Source organism: Fusarium musae, chromosome 5 (genome assembly GCF_019915245.1).
Source record: "Fusarium musae strain F31 chromosome 5, whole genome shotgun sequence".
Taxonomy (NCBI): domain Eukaryota; kingdom Fungi; phylum Ascomycota; class Sordariomycetes; order Hypocreales; family Nectriaceae; genus Fusarium; species Fusarium musae.
Window position 1 is genome coordinate 1,493,829 of NC_058391.1, and position 21,926 is coordinate 1,515,754.

Sequence of the window (21,926 nt, forward strand, 5' to 3'; positions counted from 1 at the left end):
CGATGCCCTGCGATCTCGACAACACCTTATAATGCCGGATTTCAAGCCTGGGCAGACTGTCCAACTAAACGATGGCTCCAAGGCCATCGTTCGTTTCGTGGGCACCACTCACTTTCAGGTCGGAGAATGGATAGGCGTTGAGCTGGAGACCAAGACGGGCAAAAACGATGGAAGCGTTCAGGGAGAGCGTTACTTCGATTGCCCCATGGGCTATGGCATGTTTGTCAAACCTGTGATGGCCAAGATTATCGCACAAGCACCTACACCAAAGCCGACTGCCCGGAAGCCTGCCGCAAGACCAAGCAGTTTCGCACCCACTTCAGGCAGAGCCTCGAGCGCGGCAGGGGATTCAGGTCTGGGTAGAAGAAAGAGCCTCAATGCTCCCAGTCCTAGCCCAGTACCTAGAGTGTCACGGCCGACAAGCATTGCGAGAGTAGGTGCTGTTGTACAGCTGTTGAGTTGAATGCTAACCAGGTTCAAGTCGCCCACGAAATCACCCACAAAGCAATTGAGTGCTGCTTCGAGCACCACTGTATCCCGAACAGGAACACCATCGAACGCGCGCGCCCCTTCCGTTGGAGCAAAGTCGCGCCCATCCGTTGGGGGACCACGAACATCCATGGGTCCTCCGCCACCAACTGCTCGAACAAGACAGGTATCTACTTCGTCAGGCACAGCAAGAGCTGCATCCGCAGCGCCGAGGACAACGACAAGCCGCATATCTTTGGGAGGACCACCACGACCAGCATCTCGGCCAGCATCACGGCCAAGCTCAGCTGCCAGACGGACATCTGTCGATTCGCAAGCCAGAAGAGGCTCCTCGGACAGAGATGACGTAGCTTCCCCTATTAAGGATAATGGGGACATTCTTTCACCTCAACCCCGAAGCCCTGTTCAAGCCAGAACAAAGGCGCTTGAGAAACTTACAGGTGGCCCTTCATCGCGAACAAGCACACCCCCTGCAGCACGAAAACCTTCATCTACGACCACCGGACCCCGTCCTGCTGCAAGTACGGCCGCAAGTAGAGAAATCGAAGACCTCAAGGCCAAATTGAAGGTTTTAGAGCGCAAACGTACCGAAGATCGAGACAAATTGAAACAACTCGACAAAGTCCAGGGCGAGAGAGACAAGTTCGAGAGCGTCATTCAAATGCTGCAACAAAAATACCAACCGCAACAGCAGGAAAATACAGAGCTGAAGAAGATGCTGAAAGAGGCGGAAATGCGACTCAATTCCGTCGAAGAGCTTCAGGCAGAGCACGAGAGCATATTGGAACTAGCAACACTCGACCGAGAAATGGCGGAAGAAACAGCGGACGTTCTGAAGGCCGAGCTGGAGGCCCTGAAGGAGAAAGCCGAAGAGATGGAATTGGAAGTTGAGATTTTGCGGGAAGAGAACGAAGAGTACAGTAAAGGAATGGCTCCCGAAGAACGAGCAACTTCAGGCTGGTTGCAGATGGAACGGACGAACGAACGATTAAGGGAAGCTCTTGTGAGATTACGCGATATAACCCAGGACACAGAGGAAGAACTGAGAGGTCAGATCAAAGGGCTCGAGGAAGACGTAAAAGAGTTCAACACTATGAAGGAGGAATTCTCCAAGTGCCGCGGAAAGCTGGAGCAGTCAGAAAGTGCCGTGGAAGATCTACGTCAACAACTCGATAATGCGCTTGGCGCTGAAGACATGATTGAAGACTTGACGGAACGCAACATGAGCATGTCTGAGCAGATCGAAGAGTTGAAGGCTGTCATTGATGATCTTGAGAGCCTGAAGGAGATCAACGACGAGCTCGAGATTAATCACGTGCAGAATGAGAAAGAGATGCAAGAAGAACTCGACTTCAAGGATAGTGTCATTGCTGAGCAGGCTCGACGAGCTGCCCAGCAAGAAGAGTCGCTAGAGGATATGGAATATACCCTCTCACGCTTCCGGGAGCTGGTGACAAGTCTGCAGAGCGACCTGGACGACATGAAGGCCTCACAAGCTGTGACTGAAGGCGAGTCAGAGAAACTCAACGACCGATCCAGAGCCATGATGGATCTCAACATGAAACTTCAAATCTCGGCATCCAAGGCTCAAGTCAAGACCATTGACCTTGAACTTCGACGACTGGACGCCCAGGAAGCAGAGCAACACCTGGAGATTGTCAAGCTATTCCTCCCTGACACTTACAAGGAGGACCAGGATTCTGTTCTGTCCCTGCTTCGCTTCCGTCGGGTGGCCTTCAAGGCGAACCTCCTCAACAGCTTCATCCGCGAACGACTAAACGGACAGCCTCATCCTGGACACGAGGACGATGTGTTTGCTGGATGTGATGCCTCGGATAAACTCGTCTGGGTGTCTACCATGTGCGATCGCTTCGTCAACGACATGACGCACTGCACCATCGAGCAGTTTTCCAAATACCAGAACGCACTGCACGAGCTAGAGCCTGTTGAGCGAGCCTTGAACGTCTGGATTGACGGTCTTCGCCGCGACGACCTGAAGGAGAAGACTTGCGCCGACGAGTTGCAACGTACCATTGCCCTCCTTTCTCACTTGGGAGAGGTGCACATCTCTAACAGCCTGGCTAACTATGCTGACGATCTTCACATGAAGGCCATGGTCATGCAGAGCCACCTCGACTCCGCAGCCGTCTCCTTTACCACTGTGCGAGGCCTCGTTCAGCGAGTGGTTCCCGCTGAGGGTGAAGAGGATGAGCTGGCTCAGCACTTCACCAAGAAGTCTGAGGCAGTTGTTACTCATACTCGAGGCACAAAGGTCATCGCTGCCAAGGCTGTCCGCGCCCTCCAGGATTTGCGCACGCGATCTCTGTCTCTACTGCCAGACACTAACGAAGCGTTTGAGCAATGTTGTGAGGCAACGCAAGAACTTGCCGATCTAGCACGACAGATCGGTCTCGGCATCCACAGTTTGTTCACTGCTGATGAGGGTCGCACTGAGCCCTTCACCTATGCAGAGGTACAAACTGCTGTTTACAAGACAGTCCTCTCTGTCAGCACGTCAAGCGAGTCGGACCTGTTTTCTACTTACTTGTCCAAGTTGCGAGCCGTCACCACACAAATCAGTGACCTGGTGTCGCTTGCTACCGACCTGGATCAGGTTCAAGAATTCGATGTCACTCCTGCGCCCTGGCGACTGCGTTCACAAGAGCTCAAGGCTCTCAAGACCATCCCCGTTGACGCAGAGGAGGAGCTGCGTCGCCTCAAAGAGGAGCACAGTGAGGCTCGTCGTACCATCGCCCAGCGCGATGAGCATCTCAGTACTGCTGTCCTCAAGATCGAGACACTTGAGTCCAGAATGCGTGATGCCCAAGCTAACATTGATCGCATTGCCAAACTGCAAGAGGAGCTTGAGGTTTCAGGCCAGCAGATCGGAAGCCTCAAGGAAGATATTGAGAAGCAAGATCGTGAGCTCAAGAATCTTGAATCAGAACGCGACAAGTGGAAGAAGATTGCCAGCGATAGCCGCGCTTATGCTGATGGCGCAGATGCTGCTGGAGCCAAGGCTGGTCAAGAACGAGCCGTTGCCACAGCTCGCGAGATGGATGCCCTTAAGAAAGATATCGAGAGTCTCCAATCTGCAGTTCGATATTTACGCGAGGATAACCGCCGGGCTCGTACATCTGAGCAACATAAATACGAATGGCTGGCTGAGCCACTCAAGAAGCCTACTTCTGTCGCTGAAAAGCGCCGCAACATGATCGCAGCCGAAGGCAAGGACGTCCTCAGCGAGCTCGTCAAGATGGCGTCTTCCGCTTCTCTTTACGACTTCTCTTCCCTGCCACAAGACAAGCTCGCCTGGAAGCCTGTGCGATCGACGCCGCAGTATCACGCAGCCAAGCAGATGGAGGACTATGCAAGCTGGGAATCCTGGCAGGAATCGGTCCTCAAGAAGGCCCGCGTTCTCCAAGGACAAACGGCCAATGCTGAACGGAGAAAGAAGACGCCCACAGCAGCTCGTCTACGTATTAAGTTGCCCGGCGTGGACGGAAAGGTTGTGCCAGGCTCAGGAAGGGGTGTCCAGATCGTGGGATCGCAGGAATGGGAGGCTCTGCAGGGCCGGTTGGCTGTATGATTATAGAGTACATACCCCTTGATTTCGTCTTTGTCTTTCATCAATTCTGGTGGATTTTGTTGGTATGAGGGAACGAATAGCAAATCTACGTAGCAGAAGCAAGCTTTGCCAAACCACCCCTGACATCCAGGGGCTTTTAGGGATTGAATCTTGAATCATTTTCATCTTTTTTGTTCATATGTGATCATGCTTGATCGCTGGGTATCTCTATCCTTCCCAGATCATGGCACCCTCGACATTCCGTACAATGGATCCCCTTATGCTTTGCCCTTACCCTTCTTATCCTTCTTCTTCTTACTACCGCCACTGCTGCTCTCTTCGCCGCCACCTGCTTGTGCACCCATAAGAGCCGACATTGGGTCTCCGCCACCCTGCATCTCCTTCATCATATCCTTAAAAAGATTCTCAGAGACACCACCACCCGTCATAGCAGCACTTAGATATGGTACCAACTCGCCCATCTTCCACCCGCGCGGCACAGCGGGCTTGGGATAGGGTTTTCCAGCCTCGGGCTGTAGCTGGCCTCCGATGCGGACACGCAGACCGGGGCTGTCTTCGGTCGTAGGGTTCTCGCGCAAGTGTTCAGCAACCAGACGGTACAAATGATGCTTGTTCTTGACAGGGTGACCAGGCGTCTTCTTCAGCCCGACCTTGACACGGCCAGGATTCGCCCAATCCTTCGGATGCACCTTTTCAGGCTCAAAGAGTGTTGGTAGGCGTAGTCTCGAGCAGGCGTTTGCGATCTCTCGCGCGAGGGGGTCCTTCACAGCGAGTCCAGCACCCACACGACGGCCCTCTGCGCGGGATCGTGATGCATCGAAGTAGACAGGGTAGAGACATTGGAAATCGGCGTAGGCAGATCGATCGGCTGAGGCGGGCATGGTACCGCCAGCAGGGGCGTCGGCGGGGACGATGGCGGGCATCTGACGAGGAGGAGCTGCAGCAGCGGGAACTGTTTTAGGAGCGGCCTCGGAGGGTTCGACTCGGCGCATGATATCGGAGTCGGCGAAGTCATCGATATCGGCCTCGGCAGGGTCAGAGTCGAAGTCGCTGTCCGACACCTCTTCTATTCTTGGGTGGGACATTTTTGCGGTTGGTGAACGAGGAGGAGGAGGGGTAAAGTTGGAGGGACGTTTGGTAAGTGTCAGTATCCTCCAGCGGTCGAGAAAAGACCGAGCTCGATATGGGCGAGGCTACTCGTCGGGAGAGTGCAATTGAGGCCCAAGGACTCGGGTCGGTAATGGTTGAGGTGAGGTTGAGAGATATGGGGTACAAGTGGGACATGGAAGGTGGCACTTTGCCCATGAAGTTCACCAGGCCCGGTGTGGGATGAGCCTCAATGTGGGGTATAGGTAAAGCTGTTGCTCACCGAGCTCACCGAGGGTAATTCCTATTGGTACGAAAATAAAGGGTCAGAAAGAGTAAACTTTGTTATTGACTACCGTACAAGAATGCCATAAAGTGAAAATTATATGGCCATATAGAAAAATTTGAGATTGTATCATAATTGACAACTTAGACAACATCGAGGTAGCTCTAGGCCCCTTAGGATAAGAATAACCTTGGACAATTGCTGGCATGAGAAGCAAAAGGGCTGGAGATCTGCGATTAGAGAGCCATTGACATCAAGGCCTGGGTATGAACGAGATACGAAGTATTTAAACCGGTGAATATTAGACCCTCTGTTTAGTTTATGAGTGATGCACCAGGATAAGAGCATGGGCGCCTTCACCGAGGATAAAAAAAATCACATCAGCAACTTGACAAGTATGAATGATAAAGTCAATCAATTTATCGAAGCTCAGCTATCCCATTCCGTAGCAAAGCCTGTCGCAGGCGTAGTAGAACTTCCTAGCCCTTCGTATAATGAACATTAAAAACTGTGTGATCAGGAAATGAAGTGACTATAGTGTACACCGGATCAAGTCCGAGACTGTGCCAGCCGAGTGCCGTGCAACCTGTTGCAAACGCTACACATGATGGCTATAGCTAGTTCTCGTGTATCTTGCTGTTGGTAAACTTGGTATTTGGTGGATGGCCGTCGACCTTAAATCTGCAATGCGACCGAGTGCACACACCATTCGTTACATTTGGGCACTACAGTGGCCAAGTCAGCAATTAGCAACAAAGGTTTTCGAAGTTGAAAGAACTTACGTTGTGTCCATATATGCAGTCGTCGACATCGCAATCTTGTCCGTTGATGCAGGGATTCTGCCGGGCGAGCATTGCGAGTGCCTTTAACTGCTCTTTTGTCGGCTTGAACGTATGGTTGAAAGTACAAGCACCTATTCTGGTACAGGGACCACGGAGAAAGTGGTTGTTGCAAAGTTTGTCGGAGTCCTCACGACGCTTTATGTCTTCCATGGCTGGAATACCAACTGTGATGGGAGGATCACGGCCCCGAGGTCCAGGGCTCCAAGCTGGCTGAGGAGGTACCTTACTCGCAAGCTTGGTCTTGTCCTGTTTGGGAGGTAGAGGCATGGTAAGTTTGGGAGGGGGAGTGGCGCTTTTCGTAATCTTGGCCCAGGAAGTTTGTGGAGGCGACATGGACGAAGTACTCGTGGCGGGCGTCAGTACTGCTTGTGTCGTTGCAGCGCGAGCTACCGGTGAACCCTGGGGTTTAGTCGCCTCGGTAAGCTGGACACTCGGTTTCTCTATCAAAGTCTTATCAACGAGTTTGGTCGTGCGAAAGATGTTGCCGTCAAGCGCATGAACAGTGTTGCCACAGGCCTCGATTTCGCGTACTATAGGTTCTCCCAGAATTACGGAGACACACATTCTGCCATCCCCGGCCTCGTTGACTGTGCGCAGAAAAGGAGCATATTGGGCACCATGGCCGATGCCTAACATGACGTGTCTACAGTTATAGCATCCCAAATGCCATATTGCCGTTTCTATGCACATCAGTCAAATGAAATTTCTGGCCATTTCACCAGGCATTGGACGCACCTTGGATCTTGCGAACCAGTGTTCCTTTACTCAAGCCAATATCAATAAAGTTGAAAGAAGACTTGGACTCTGTAAAGCCGATAGCAAATTCATGAAAAAGACTTGGGTCATCAATGCTGCCATCATTCACCAGGGCCCGGCCCATCTCGGCAATGTTGACTAGAACGTCGCAGAAAATTTCGAACGACGATGGCAGGCTAGGACAAAGCCTCGCTACCGAGAGAAGTAGAGCATGCGCCGCCTGCTTACCACCTTCGCGGCCTTGCTTGATAAATCGATTGTCGAACTGCATGATAATTAGCGAGGTTTTTTTTTTTTCACGACAGACAGCCTTTTGGGAGGGCGAGCTGGATGAGATTATATAAGACGAGATCGAACGTACAATAAGGCCATTGCCGTCCATGATGATAAAGACATAGTTATTAGCACCCTGGACATGTCAGCTTCTGCGCTCTGTGCGCCGGTGAGTGACATGTATGTACCCTGAGGTTACTGAGGTCCGCAGTGAGCGTTTCGCATTGCAGTCGAGTGCCTTCATAGAGTTTGCGGAGCTGGCTCATATGATTCAAACCCAAGTTAGCGTCGGCAAGCTTTTCTTGGAGGATATGATTTGTTTCTTGCAGCGCATGCAATCTTTCTACAAGGTCCTGTCATGAGAGTCAGAAATGATAGGACAACAGGTATGAAGTTACAAGGAGGATACTGCAGAAAGTACAGGGGGGGATTTCAGACCTTGATATATTTCTGCTCAGGCATTTCTCGGGCCTGGAGAGCATTAAATCGACTGACCAAGTCATTCATATGAGTATTGGATGCCATTCTGGAGGTCTCTTGTGGCGCGAAGACAGGAGTTGGAGAAAGGCGCGTGTCAGAGTTCTCGATTATGAGAGAGTTGGATAATAAATGGGAGAAGAAAGAGAAAAAAAGATCAGCTGTTGGCCCTGTAATTGCACGCCGCCAGCCAACAACATGCACACCCTAATAAGTAAGGCAAAAGGTAGTAGATACCTTGGGTAGGTACCCTTTCTCCGTCGGCGCAAGGGGATTGGGTTTGTACCTTATGTATAGGGGTGGGAGAAAGGAAAGTGCAGTGCAGTGTAGTGCAGCGCAGTGCGAGTATAAAGTAAGGTAAAGGTATGGAAGGTAAGGTAAGGTAAGGCGAGGCAAGGCAAGGCAGGGGAAGGCAACGGGAGGTAAAGTAGTGTGCACGTTTGGGGGAGATGAGACAAGGAAAGAAGAGTCAGTGAGTTCAGTTGCCGAGAAAAGCAAGCAAGCAATCAAACCGAGCTGAGCTCTTGATTCGGCTTCGTTATTGGCAACTGGAGACTCCTTTGATCGATCGGGTCGAATTAAAGACGGAAAATTGTTAGTGAAAAGAAGATGATGTTGATGTTGATCTTATATCAACTGAATGCGATCGAGTTAGATTTGATGTGCGACTTTTCGCAAAAACTTTTTTTTTTTAAACGTCGTGTTCCTTACGACCTTGCCTCGATAAAAGCCGAAGTTGGGTTGGCTAAAATGTGGTGACAGAAAAGTTGAGCACAGCCTTTCTTATAACCCTGACCTAACCATCTTTCAAAATGACGTATCATGGAAACGGAATTCAGTCTTATGATAAAAGGAAAACTTGCAGATTTTCTGAATGTACAAATCTCAAACTGCACATGACTGATGGGATGCTGCTGGGAACTGTATTCAAGGATCTGCGATATCTCATACCTCTGGGTACTCAAATTGACGATTTATTATAGCACACTTGGCTCCTTCCCGTCAGCGATCACAGTTAAGCAGGGATCGTCAGCCCACGGCCTTGCCCATGCAAGCTGCAGGTGCAGACCCACAGTGGAGACGCGCGCCAAAGGTGAAAGATCGAACCCCGGGTCAATCTGATTGGCTTAAACGCCACGCCTGAGCACCTATTGATAGAAGGACGACACAAACCAAAGGACGACAAAGGTACTTCCATCTCGCCAGGCGTGAATATATGATTGGGTGCGAAATGCTGGAATCAGGAGGCCAATGCTAATTCAATATCCTGGCTTCTTGTTTCTCTCTCCTGGAATCTGTTTATATTTCGGCATACCAATTAACTGCGTATGTATGGTCATGCAAGTGTGCGGCTTTTTATGTCGATTCGCCTTACATATAGCCAAACTCCACTCTGCCGTTTGATCTGGAAAAAGCCTTGTCGTCTCATTGATTCATCTACTGTACGATTAGCGCTGAGACAAAAAACACGGGACCTCAAAGACATACACTTTGCTCATCAACATGTATTATGTTCTTTGATTTTCTCACTAATCTTTCCATGAACCACAAATATCATAGGCTATCCTGGTCTCATATTCACACGGAGCTTGTATAATCTTCAATTACACAGACATGCGCATTACGCCTCCAATCTAAACCCGTGAGCATTATGCACATACGGTGATTAATACATCCAGCCGCAAGTAAATCAAGCACAGGACTTGACTATTCGCCACCACCACAGCAGACAAATAATGGCAGCGTTGGTTTTCGGGTTACAGTAGGTGACACAGCAGACCAACATCGGCTCTTGAGGCCCCCAACTTCAGTTCCCGTCTACCTGACAGCTTATCCTCGGGGCTCAAGCCCTCAGCCTGATCATGCAGACGCCCGTGCAAGCGACATGCTCCGCGTGTCAAAGATATTACCTGTCCAATCAACAACCGCCCTTATTGCCGTACGCGTGCAACTGCATTGACTAGAACGCCTTGCCACTATGGACTGCCAGAGCTGGCGAGCCTGAGGCATAGTGTCTCATTCAAGCATTTGCCCGTTTATTCTGTATCACAATGGCTGTAGCTTTAGACATCAAGAGACCATTCGTGTAAATGGAGAATATAGTCTACCTGTGAGATGCGACAGTTTGTCTGCCTTGATACGTTCCTAACATATGCAGCATATTTTGGGGCAGTAAACCAGGCTCTGCCAACTTCTGAGTTGTCAAGTATTTTAGTCTGATTCATTCAGGTTTCGACTAGTTCTTACTCAAGCGCTGGAAAATGCGAAATGTGAAATCAGGCTGTGAGTCAATCCTTACGAATAAAAGAGAGAAGACCACCGACTATTGTGAAATCAAGGAGAGCATACGCGCTCACTGTTTGCACGGTGAGTCTACCACAAAATTCGACCATCTGGCATTTCAAGATCCTAGATGATGTCGGGAATGCTCCCGTCCGTGGCAGCAGGGAACTGGTTCAGCATTTGCCAAACTGTATCATCTCCCCATCCGCCTCCAAATTGCCACATGGTATAATTGCCAATATCTCCTTGGCCATCTTGCAGGGGTTGAGGAGGCACAGTCATGCCGGGGCCCGCCGTAAGGTCATTGTAAACAAGATCTCCTGTCGGAAAGAAAGGGGCCATCGCATTCAGGTTGTCCGCTGAAGGTACTATCCATGTCGAGTCCAGCCCCGAAAACTCACTACCACCTAGAGATGAGCTACTTGGTGTTGTCGAATCTACGTTTGCTTTGATTGACCCCTCTGAAGAGCTGGTAACTAGAGATGGCAAGGAGCCAGCCTGGGTCTTGTTCATCGCTCTCTTGAATCGAGCAACAATAGCTCGTAGCACGCCCTGAGCCGACTTGGCCAACGGGTTGCGCTCTTGAATGGCCGAAAACCGTTCGATCGTCCATTGAAAGTGCTCTATCGTCTTGTCGGTGTACTCCGTGTGCTCGCGTGGAAACAAGATATACACAGATGCTAGGAGTACAATTGCATCGAAGCTAGCGAAAAATAACATGAAGTTCCTCCACGAGTCTGGGGGCAAACCTTCGAATGTCATTTTCTGAATCTCGAGTGTTTTCAGACTCGCGTGAATAGCTTCCACTCGACTTTCGAGGCGATTGAAGATAAAGGGCCTGTGAAGAGCCATCTTACTGAACTCGTGAAGGCTCGCAAAGTAGAATCGGTTTGCAGGATACCAGTGTGCCTCTGGCAAGTGGTCCCACCGTGTATCGGGGTTCTCCATTCGAAAGGAAGCCGGTATCTTCTTATCGAGATTCAAAATACGTTGGTGAATCTCGTCAATCTTGGCAGGGTCCATAGGATATGAACCGTCGACTTCAAGGTTCTGAATAGCCCGCAAAGGCCCACAGAGTTCGTAGTTCCACAGGAGCCGAGTGACCGGTGTAGGATGATCATCTTCGCTTCGAGGAACCACTGGCATCTTGGTGCGATCTTGAGGTATAGGCGCATCGACTGGAGGTGTAGGAAGAGTCTGGTTCCAGTCGACGGTTCCTGGTCGTCCAAGGATCATCGCGCAGTTGAGGTCCCAGATGGCGAGCAGGATGTAGATACGTCTCCTCCGCTGAATCAGCCATTGATTCTCGAGAATGCTCTCGACGCTTGCATCTTTTGGTTTGGGATCTAAGCTGTCACGATGCATTCCCAGGTCCTGAGCATCGCGAATCGCAATTGCGATGGTGTGCCACTACCCAACATCAGTCGATACTTCTCTGGGTATCATCTCCTAACAGGAACTTACTGCATCTGTAACTTTTGCTGTAAACTTGTGGAATGACGCTCTGAGAAATTGTGCTTGCACTGTAGATAGAGACAAGTTCTTCTTCCCCAAAAGGTCAAGAACTGCCTGCCCTGACTCGCTATACTCGACAGCCAAGTCTTCGAATCTCATACCTCCAGCAAATTTGAGGGAGTCGAAGGTGGAATCTGGCTTCTCGGGCAATAGGAGAAGGGCCGTTGCTATAATTTGAAATACAACTGCTGGAAAGGCTCGTAGTTCGGGGCTCAGGCCGCTGGGACCTACATCTGAGAATACCGAGAACGGCAACGAATTCCATTCATCGAGCTGCGCATAAAAGATGTCAGGGTCTATCGGATAGTACTGCCAGTTGAAGCCGCGCATGTACATCTCGACGAGTTCTTCGATGTAATTCCGGGCAGGTAATTGTCGAATTATAGCCTTGTACCTTTCCTTGAGGGCAAGCTCTTTGCCGGGAGAGCCTCCAGAGGAATCGCGAGATGTTAGATCCGGGGGCCCATCTTCACCATCTGTGAGCGTCTCGATGCGTTTGAGTATACCCATAGTAGACGCGCCATTATGAGCGTAGCCCCAGTCAGCTACCTTAGATGACAGAGGCTCGTCTGGCCTCTCATTTGATGAGCCAACAGACTGTGGTGGTAATGGCCCGGCTTGTTTAGCGAATGTATCCGAGTAAATCGTCGCTGCTTTTGTTGTCTGCTTGCTCTGCTTGGCTGTTGGGGCTCCTGTTTCATAAACACAAGCTGACTCTTTATTTCGAGACTTGCAATTGCTGCATGGTTGTTCGCGGTCGCACTAGAGATATTTTCAGTCCAATTGTTTCTTATGAGACAAATGTATCGTAATCTATAGTTACGGACCCTCTGCTTTCTTCGATGGCATTCAGTGCACGATATGACAATTCGTCTTCTCTTCCTCAGACGCGGACCATCGGCATCCTCAGTTGCTGCTGCCATGTCGGCTTCCTCGGAAACGGATACGAATGACTGATCCCTTGGAAATACTAATTAGGAGAAAATATGTAACGTTATGGTAAAGTAGTAGTATGAGATATAGATCCTTGGAGACTAGAGGTCAAGATTAAGGTGGGGTATGGGAAGGCCTATGTTGATCTCGGCGGACGAGGATCAGCTTTCAAAGTCCTCTAACTCCGGACTTCCAAGAAAACGGCGTCACTTTGATTGTGGGGCATCGATTACAAGAATGGAATTCAGCCCTGTGCATCTTTGAATGGACCCACGTTATTGAAGAAAGAAATGGATATACAGTTGTAGTGAATTAGCTACAGCCGTGGACATGAGAGGTGCATCGAAAGCACACGCAAGGAACCAAATTATCCCGTCATTGCAATTCATATTTCGTATCTTTTCCGACAATCATTCTCCTAATGTTTTGTTGACCTGGTATCGTTGATGCAGGTAGAGAGAAACAGGGCTTATGCAGTTGGAGGAGGGCCTAGTGCTTAGATGATATTCCCAATCAGGGAGCCAAGTCTCATTTCTCTTGTAAGTGAGTTACTCCATGGATACTCCACGCAGTCATGATATTTTCACGTCAGACTCGCTAGATGTCTCAATAACTCCATTGCAGCCTGTCTACTGCGCGAAAAACCTCAAGGCCGTCCCGACTTCCAGTCGTCTTAACGAACCCGCTCCGTGTAAGCCTTCCATGCCGCGGACCGATATCGCTCAGCTTCATCCTCGGGGTCGCTTGCCTTGATGATCCCGCGTCCAACGATAGCAATGTCCGCACCGGCAATACCAATGATCTTCTGTGGCGTGTTGTACTGTTGACCCTTGCCGTCGCCCTGGATGGCTTCATTCTCATCCGCGCCCTCAGGGGGCAATTGGCAGCCGGGGGTCATGTGGATGAAGTCATCCTCGGGTTCTGTGTTGAGGCATTCCTGTGAGACAAAGCCCATGACGAAGTTCTTGTGTTCCCGTGCGGCCTCTACACATGCTTGCGTATATTCCTTGTTCATGAAGTTGCCCTGACTCGACATCTGTGCCAGGATAAGCAGGCCCCTCTCGATCGGCGCTTCATCGATGCCGGGGAATACTGTCTCATCGCCCTCAGGAATCGTCTTGACGAGACGTGGTGAATCGGCCGACTCGTACTGTTGGGTGACGGTGGTGGTGGAAACAATGCTACCTTTTCGACCGCTGTCAGCGCGAGCAGGTTCCGGCGTGTCCTTCTGATTCTCGTTGTCTGAACGCTCGCTATCCTCGTCCAGTTGGCTGGCAGTGGGAGTTCCAATACTGATAGATGTCTTGACCTCGTAGTGGTATCGCTCGAGCCATCGGTTGGCAGCGTGGGCCAGAGATGCAACCGAGGCCTTGCCTGGAACCATGTTCACATTGGTAATATGTGCCCACTCGATGATGCGCGCAGCACCGCTAGTATACTGCAACTCGACCGTATTGCCAATATCACCAAACTTGCGATCCTCGAAGATGAGGAAACCATGCTTGCGTGCTAGTGAGGCGAGCTTGGCACCAGTGCCTGTCCTAGGGTCAAAGTCCCAGCCGGCAACCATGTCATAATGCGTCTTGAGAACGACGATGGAGGGACCAATCTTGTCGGCGAAGTAGAGTAGTTCGCGAGCGGTTGCGACATCGGCGCTGAGGCAAAGATTCGAGGCCTTGAGGTCCATGAGCTTGTAGAGATGTCGACTGAGAGGATGGGTAGCTGTCTCAGCTCGACTGGCGAAAGTCGCCTTGAGGGTAGGATGCGGCGACATGATACGGTAAAGCTTGTTCGAAGATCAATTTGATGTGAACAAAAGTAAGTATCGGAAAAGACGGTGACGACCCGAACTGGGGAGCGAGTTCAAGTACACTAACTAAATCGTATGTGGATCTATAGTCGCAAGTTTTGGGCAACCTTGAGGCTAGGCCAATTCACACAAAGATGTTCACAACGATCTAGTCTACCTGGCGCAGGTGGGCGGTTTGGCTTGATAGAGGGGAAGCTGGGGAAAATTGAGAAAAAACGGACACAAGAGCCACAGATAGGAACGAGGGGTGAAGATCTTATTAGCTTCGGCCGAATGGGTCTCGACTGAAAGTGTTGTCCGATGTGAGGCGTAAATGGGTGGAATGTCGATCGGGAGTGGGAGAAGAATTATGAGGAGAGGAGAGGAAAGAGAGCGAGTCAAGAGAAAGGAGGAGGAGGAGGTTTGAAGTAAAGGGCCTTTCGCAGAATGACACCACGGGATGGGATGGAGTTAGGTAAAGAAGAGACTGTAGGTGAGAGGTGAGAGGTGAAAGGTAAAAAGTGAAAAGTGACGATCCACAGCTCGACTTAAACAAAAGTGACCCAACCAACTAAAAGGCACTGAAGGTTGAGGCGAGAGGGTCACTACCACCTAAGTGCTAGTGCTAGGGTACCTTAGCTTAGCTCCAACATGAAGCGAAAGGGCGCCTTGAACCTCGAGATTCATAACAAGCTAACACCTTTAAGGCCCGAGCCTCAAACGCAGCCAGAAAGTAAGTGCTGTAGGTGTAGGTAGGCATTCGGAGGTTGAAGGTACAGGCGTGGCGTCAAGCAGGGATCAACAAGAGTGTCTCTTTTTTACTGTAACAAGCGGCAAATGCAACATGTACGTACGCACTAGGTAGAGGCACTAGTTACTGTGGGATGTATGTACTCGGACAGGAACAGGGGCGAGGATGTTTGACAGCAATTCAAAGAAAATGGCTAGAATGACCCTGATATGGACGATCCAAAGCTTGAAACTCAAACTTATCCTGGCAGTTCTCTTTTAGCCGGAGCGGACAGGGCCAAGCCTAAGGCCAGCCACCCATCCATCCATCCATCTATCCATCTTTGCAGTGGGAAGACTCTGTAATAAGGAAGAATCAGCCAATTGAAATGGCCAGCAAATAAATCCTTCTTTGGGGAATTGGTCGGAAGTAATCCGATATGTATAACTACATGTCTACACCTTGTCTGCAAGTCCTCTACTCGCCATTGCCCAGTGAAACAATCCTCAACTGACAACATACATACCATACTCTCCCTCCTCATCCTGACCATATCACCACCACTGATGGAAACAAATTCTTCCTAGCTCTAGGACCCATGCCCCCATACCGTCAGTGACGTGTATCGTGGGGGGCACTAAGGCGGAGAAGTTGAGAAGCCAATTCAAGACAAGACAAGCTTGGTGGATGAACAGAGACACGAAACCTCAAAAATCGTCTGATTTTAGAGGAATTGAACAAGCATACACCTGCTGTCGAGACCAGGCCCAACGTTGGCTATCCGGATAGGGTTTGGCCTACACTGCACTTTGCGGATCAGGGATCAGAAACTAGAGAAATAGGGCGAGATGATCCCAACCAATCCTGGCTTAATGATCTGTTCAAGACAGCCCCAAGAAGCGGGAGGCTTTGCCATGGTGGATTGATGCTTTTAATCATGGGAGCGGTTATAATGGTTCATGGTTTTCATGATAATACTGACCTGACGGCAGGTGACATATCAGCACAGACCATCACCAAGCTCAACAGAGGCATCATCTTTCAGGTCTGAGACGGTTAGCATACGATCATCACTCCGAGTTTCCAAAACCTCCCACGTTGATCTGGCTGGGTTACACGACATCCAAAGTATTGCCGCAAACACCCGTTTCAGCGGTCCTTCAAGCCGTAGCCAGCGAGGGATTAAGGGTGACTTAACAACTAACGTCAGATACAGGGAAACCGGCCACCCCCAGAAACCGGCCACCTATATTTTAACCTAACTACCTAATTTATAATATCTTAATTAATTTATAACTCTACTAATTTTAATTATATAGATTTATAAATAGTATTAATTAATTTAGAATAATAAAATTTACTAAAAAAGATATAAGTATTACTTTTTAAATAATTATAAATAGAATTTCTATAAATAAAGCTACTATAGCTTATAGTATTAACTATTTTACTTTTTAAAATTAAATTAAAGGTACTATAATATTAAAATAAGCTTATAAACCTAATTAAAAGCTCTTAGCTATTTAAGAAAGGCATTTAAGAGATTAAATACTAATTTAAGCTAACCTAGGATATCCTATATTATACTAACAGGTCTAATACTTTATAAACCAGATTATAATATATAATAACTTCCTAAAAGGTATTAGAAAATACTAATTATTTACTTTTATAAATAGAAATAAAAAAATAAAAACTTTACTAAAGAAATATATAGATTTTAATTAATATAATAAAGTATTTACTAAACTTATTAAAGCTTTTTTTATATTATTATTAATATTAATAATTTAAATAGTTAAGTAAAAAAATAGATATAATATTAATAAAATTAATATAATAAAAAAAATAAAATTAAATAGTCTTTTTATTAAATTAAAAGATAAGAAGTTAGTACTTATTTATTAGCTTAATTTAAAGTCTTAAATTATAATCTTTAAGTATATTTTAGTAATAAAAAAGATCTTAAAACCTTTAGTAATCTTTAAAAAGAAAATAGTTTAATAATAATATTTTCTAAAGAAATTAAATTTCTTAAAAAACTAAGAATTTACTAATAATAAAAAAGGCTAGATAAATAACTATATTATATTAATTTAGCTAAAAATAATATTTATTCTATTAATAAAGCTTAAAAATCCTAAAAAACCTTATTTATTAATCTTTAATAATTATAAAAATTATATAATTAATAACTTCTTATTTAAGTATTATAATAATAATATATTTATACTTTTCTTTTTAATATTAAAATATTAAAATATCTTTATAGTAATATATAAGGTATAGCTAATAAGGTCTTATATAATAAAAATAATATAATATAATACTTATTTTTTTAATATATTATATATAAAGTATTATATATAATACTAAAAAATATAATAACTTTAAAAGTAAGTCTTAAGGTTATATAGCACTATAGCCTTTAACTTTATAATCTAATTAAATAAATAGCCTTAATCTATAAGTATAAAAAGATATTTTCCCTAGCTTTAGTAAGCTAAATGCCTTTTTTATTATTACCTAATTAAAGTAATTAATACTAAGGCTTTAACTTAAATAGACTATCTTAAAATAAGCTAAAAACTAAATAAGCTATTATAAAATATATTATTATATAATTACTATTAATAGTTATAACTATCTTATTATAGTAGTTAATAATTATATAAATAGTAATCTAACTAATATTAATAATCTTAATATTAATAATATCTTTAATTTATATACTTTTTTTTAATATCTAAATATTATAAGTAAAGACTTACTATATATTAATAAATTAATATTAATATAATAAGTTAATCTTATAATCTTTAATTATACTATAAGGCTCTTAAATATATAAAATATATCTATTATCTTAACTATTATAATTAAGTTAAGGGCCTTAAAAGGCCTAGTTAATTACTTAAAGTAAAATTAGGATCTATTAATAAAGTAATAAGCCTTTATTATAGCTATTAAATTAGGTAGTAGTAATAGCTAATACTAGGTATAGTTTATAGAGGTAAAATATATAATTAAAGTAGTTAAATTAATAATATAAATATTATATTATAGGAATTAAAGGCTATTATAAAGTAAAGGAAGGGAAGTAAAGGGAAAAAGAGAGGTAAAAAAGTAAATTATAAAATAAAGGTTTTAATATTAGGGGAAAAACTGTAAATATTAGTAGACTAAAGCTAGCTTAGTAGGTTAATAATAGATTAGATTAGGTTATAAGGTAATATAAAGTAATATAAAGAATATAAATTAAAGGTAAATATAGCTAATTAATACTTAGGTTCTTTTTAATATATACTTTTTATATCTTTTAACTATTAAATATTATAGTCTTTAAACTATTAAAAAAAGTATATTAAAAATTCCTTTTAAATTTTACTTTTATTATAAATTTAAGTTATATTAATAAGATTACCTTTTTATATAATTATAATAAAGCTTAAAAAGAAGCTATTATAAAGTTAAATACTTTAGCTAGCTAGAAAGTAACTAGACTATAGCTAGTTAATCTAGTAAAGGTTTTAATAAACTTAATAGTTATTTAAACTCTTAAAATAATAGCTTTTATTATTATAGCTATTTCCCTAGCTAAGCTAAAGAATTCTAGTCTTTTTATAATTCCCTAATTATCTATATAGCTTTACTAAATCCTTAAAGCTATCTTAAGTATTATCTCTAATAACTTAGCTATTAGGCTACTTTTCTATAAAATTAAAAGTTAATTAAATAGTTATAACTTTATAATTAAATACTAAAGAAAGGAAATTATAATAATATAAGTAAAATAAAAGGAATATCTTTTAAAAAAAAGAAAGAAAGTTATATATAATAAAAATACTAAATTTATAAAAGTACTAATAATTTTAAAGGCTTATAAATAGATATAAAAAGTATTATAATTATAAAGAATATTATATTATATTAAAAAATTAAAACTTAATAATCTTTATATTTAGTTTTATTTAAATATTTACTAATATAAATTTTATTTAATTAGAAAAATATAGTAGTAGTTATTTAATTAAGTTCCTGATTATTATTTATTCTTAGTATTTTATTAAGGGTGGCCGGTTTCTGGGGGTGGCCGGTTTCCCTGTATCTGACGTTAACCTAACTCACGGAGTACAACGTCGAGATCCACAGAACCCCAGGTAGATGACTTTGCATCAACCTGACCGTCTCCAGATGCACGTTGCCTGCCTGTCTGGTACATGCTGTTAGCAACCCATGACGCTAAGATGGCTTATCGAAACGGCGAGACGGGAAAACGGGACGATACCGGGAGCCCATATCCTTGGGCGTGGTTCCTGGCGTACCTCAACTGAGTACCTGGATTGAACCCGACTGGCACAAATACATGCCCTGACAATAGCTTGCCGGTGGATAAGACTGCGGTACGCACCGAGACTCGCTACTAAAGTATCTGTCACTTGTGATGAGACGCAACGACGGAACGGAGCAACCGGCAGTGAGATGAGCTAGCTGCAGTAGCGGCTTCACTTGACATGGGGTTTTTTGGTTTTCACTGCTGCAAGGCACCGCCGTTTTACCATCAACGACTAATTATCGGGTCTCTACAGTAGCTCAAGGATGGAGGCTTATTCCAGGCTAAGAGCTCCGTCTAAGTTAATCTCTCCCCTTCTCACCTTGGCAGTCCAGCTAGCCACGACAAATCGCCTCCCCCAGACCATCAAAATCTCAAGCTCAGGCTCTGCAACATGAACATCCCAAGATCGTCACTAGGGTCAGGATCCGCCGTCCCCAGACTTGCCTTTCTTAGCCTCCGGCCCGCGAGTGACAACCAAAACTCCAGGGGACAACTGTGCCTCCCACTTGAATCCTAGCAAACTTAACCTTACAGCATCCCTCAACGCAAGCACTCAACAAGCTCCTCAAGCAAAGCAAGGGTCCCATCTGCGTGCGGCACTACTGTACGGTACAGTCTGGTGTCTCGGCTATGCCGTAAGTCCCTCCACTCTCCGGGATTCCCGAATATCTATCAGTTGGGAAAACCTAATGCGACAGACGGAGGGACTGTTCTGGAAATTGCTCTTTGGCATAATTGCCGCTTTCTGCTAAGCTACGCCTGTCGCTAGCTCCCTTGAGTCTATTTAGAATTTTCAGACCTCTGGCGTGTCTGCAGCTCGTAAAACCACCAACCGACTGATATTCGATATTTCTCATACCAGCGAGCAAGCGAAATCGACAACTCGGGGACACTTCAGTTGCCAGCTGCCGCCTGAGTCAGCGTGCAGTTTGAAAGTCCCGCAAACTAATGACTTTTAGTTGACCGCCACAGTCAGACTGATTGCATGGCTTACAGAATCAAGCGATTCAATACTGCTTGGCGCGCGACTACCACAGTTCTAGCCAAGCTACCAAGAAGCATATACATACAGACGGGAAGGGAAGTGGGAGTCGTTCCGAAGCGAGGCGCGTTGGGGCTTGAAGTTAGAGGCCCTTGGATATGAGATATCACAAAAGTGTTTGTTTTGGAGTTTGGGAACGAGTTGGTGATCTGGACTGAGACGTCAATTTCTCATTGAGTTGCCATTGTGCATATTTGTGTGAATTGTGGCCAAGGTCAGGGTCCTAGGGATACTCGGTCGCTCATATATCATGATTGCTCAACCAACCACTGACAACAACACGTAGTCCCAGTCGAACTCTATTGAAGCGAGGCTGTCGATCCAGCTGAATCAACAGCTTCACCGGTAGGGTTGCAGTCTCAAGTCTGCGTCGTGGTTGAGTGTTTCTACAAAGCGTAAGGTCTTGGGCTCGCGGGTTTAAGGCCACGGTTTTACTCATCTATAGTGCCATGTGTTGACTCGCATTCATTGATATCAGGTTGCGGGGTCTGTACGACAATGTCTGCGACTAAATGGATTCTTGATAGCCTAATCCGCTCACTGCGCGTATACCTCGACCTCAATGGCAATTGCTGTGGCTTCAGATGTCACAATAACCGGGTTCACGGCCATCAAGAACCAACTGTCATTGTAAATCATCGTAACGAGCTAAAGGAAGATCACAAAAGCATGCATTTGTGTTGGAACTCGAAGGCTCTTTAAGCTCAATTTCATCTATACAAAAACCACATCGACCGCGAAAACTCATAGGGGCTATGACCTGAACATTTTGCCGCTAATGCATTTGTTTAATCTATGCTGGAGTAATCACCACTCTATCTGTTCTGGTATTATCACCAGTGCGACCGCATGTTAGCCGGATATAACGCTCTGGGATCGATGTCTTGATCAGACAAGTCATGACATGACATGACATGGTAAAAACATATGTTGTCTCTACAAGCCGAGGCCAAGTTCACTACCTAATCAATGCGACTGGAAACCTTGGATCTCGAGACTTTCATAAGCAAATCATACGTCTTAATAGTGAGATGATGAGTTGTGCAATTGGCAAATATCCAAGAAATCGACCTTGAAAGTGGAGTAGGCGCCCTCTTTCTAAGCTGACAATTTGCCATGAGCGGATATCAATTTCAGGGGATCAATCAGCGGCTGGTGCTAATTTGGAGCTCTCGGCCAGTGGGAAACGGGCAAATCAACACACCGAGCCGCTGAATATACACGCAGCCAAGCTCTAAACATGTCCGAGACTACCGAAAAACCACCCCCTGTTGTTCGCTTGGCGGGAGCATCTCATGGAAAGGGAGCCTCTAACCTAAGCTTACCTTACCTTCCGCCGTTCGTCATCACCCATTGACTGAGGTTCCTCCGCTCGACTCGACTTTTTGGAGCTTCCTCTTAGATTCTATTTTTCTTCCTTCACATCCACTCCTTCTGACATCTTCAACCAGTCTCTTTTGTTAGCCTCTCGCGAAACGCGACAACTCTACCTTACCTACA

At 45.6% G+C, this 21,926-nt stretch overlaps 5 protein-coding genes across 5 annotated transcripts; 1 reads left to right on the forward strand and 4 right to left on the reverse strand.

The window, feature by feature from the left end:
* Window positions 1-31: 31 nt before the first annotated feature.
* Window positions 32-4,078, forward strand: J7337_006859 (uncharacterized protein; the record flags this gene model as incomplete). Its single annotated transcript, XM_044824518.1, has 2 exons — window positions 32-433; window positions 482-4,078. 2 exons carry the CDS (start codon window positions 32-34, stop codon window positions 4,076-4,078), a joined length of 3,999 nt encoding a protein of 1,332 aa, XP_044680175.1.
* Window positions 4,079-4,335: 257 nt separating this feature from the next.
* Window positions 4,336-5,163, reverse strand: J7337_006860 (uncharacterized protein; the record flags this gene model as incomplete). The annotated part of the gene is made up of 1 exon (XM_044824519.1): window positions 4,336-5,163. The coding sequence occupies one exon, from the start codon at window positions 5,161-5,163 to the stop codon at window positions 4,336-4,338; it is 828 nt and encodes a 275-aa protein (XP_044680176.1).
* A 904-nt stretch (window positions 5,164-6,067) lies between these two features.
* J7337_006861 (uncharacterized protein) lies at window positions 6,068-7,430 on the reverse strand (the record flags this gene model as incomplete). The annotated part of the gene is made up of 4 exons (XM_044824520.1): window positions 6,068-6,175; window positions 6,233-6,921; window positions 7,028-7,313; window positions 7,410-7,430. The coding sequence occupies 4 exons, from the start codon at window positions 7,428-7,430 to the stop codon at window positions 6,068-6,070; spliced, it is 1,104 nt and encodes a 367-aa protein (XP_044680177.1).
* Window positions 7,431-10,207: 2,777 nt separating this feature from the next.
* J7337_006862 (uncharacterized protein) lies at window positions 10,208-12,519 on the reverse strand (the record flags this gene model as incomplete). The annotated part of the gene is made up of 3 exons (XM_044824521.1): window positions 10,208-11,491; window positions 11,546-12,358; window positions 12,424-12,519. 3 exons carry the CDS (start codon window positions 12,517-12,519, stop codon window positions 10,208-10,210), a joined length of 2,193 nt encoding a protein of 730 aa, XP_044680178.1.
* Window positions 12,520-13,202: 683 nt separating this feature from the next.
* On the reverse strand, window positions 13,203-14,303 carry URA3 (orotidine 5'-phosphate decarboxylase; the record flags this gene model as incomplete). The annotated part of the gene is made up of 1 exon (XM_044824522.1): window positions 13,203-14,303. The coding sequence occupies one exon, from the start codon at window positions 14,301-14,303 to the stop codon at window positions 13,203-13,205; it is 1,101 nt and encodes a 366-aa protein (XP_044680179.1).
* Between the last annotated feature and the right edge of the window lie 7,623 nt (window positions 14,304-21,926).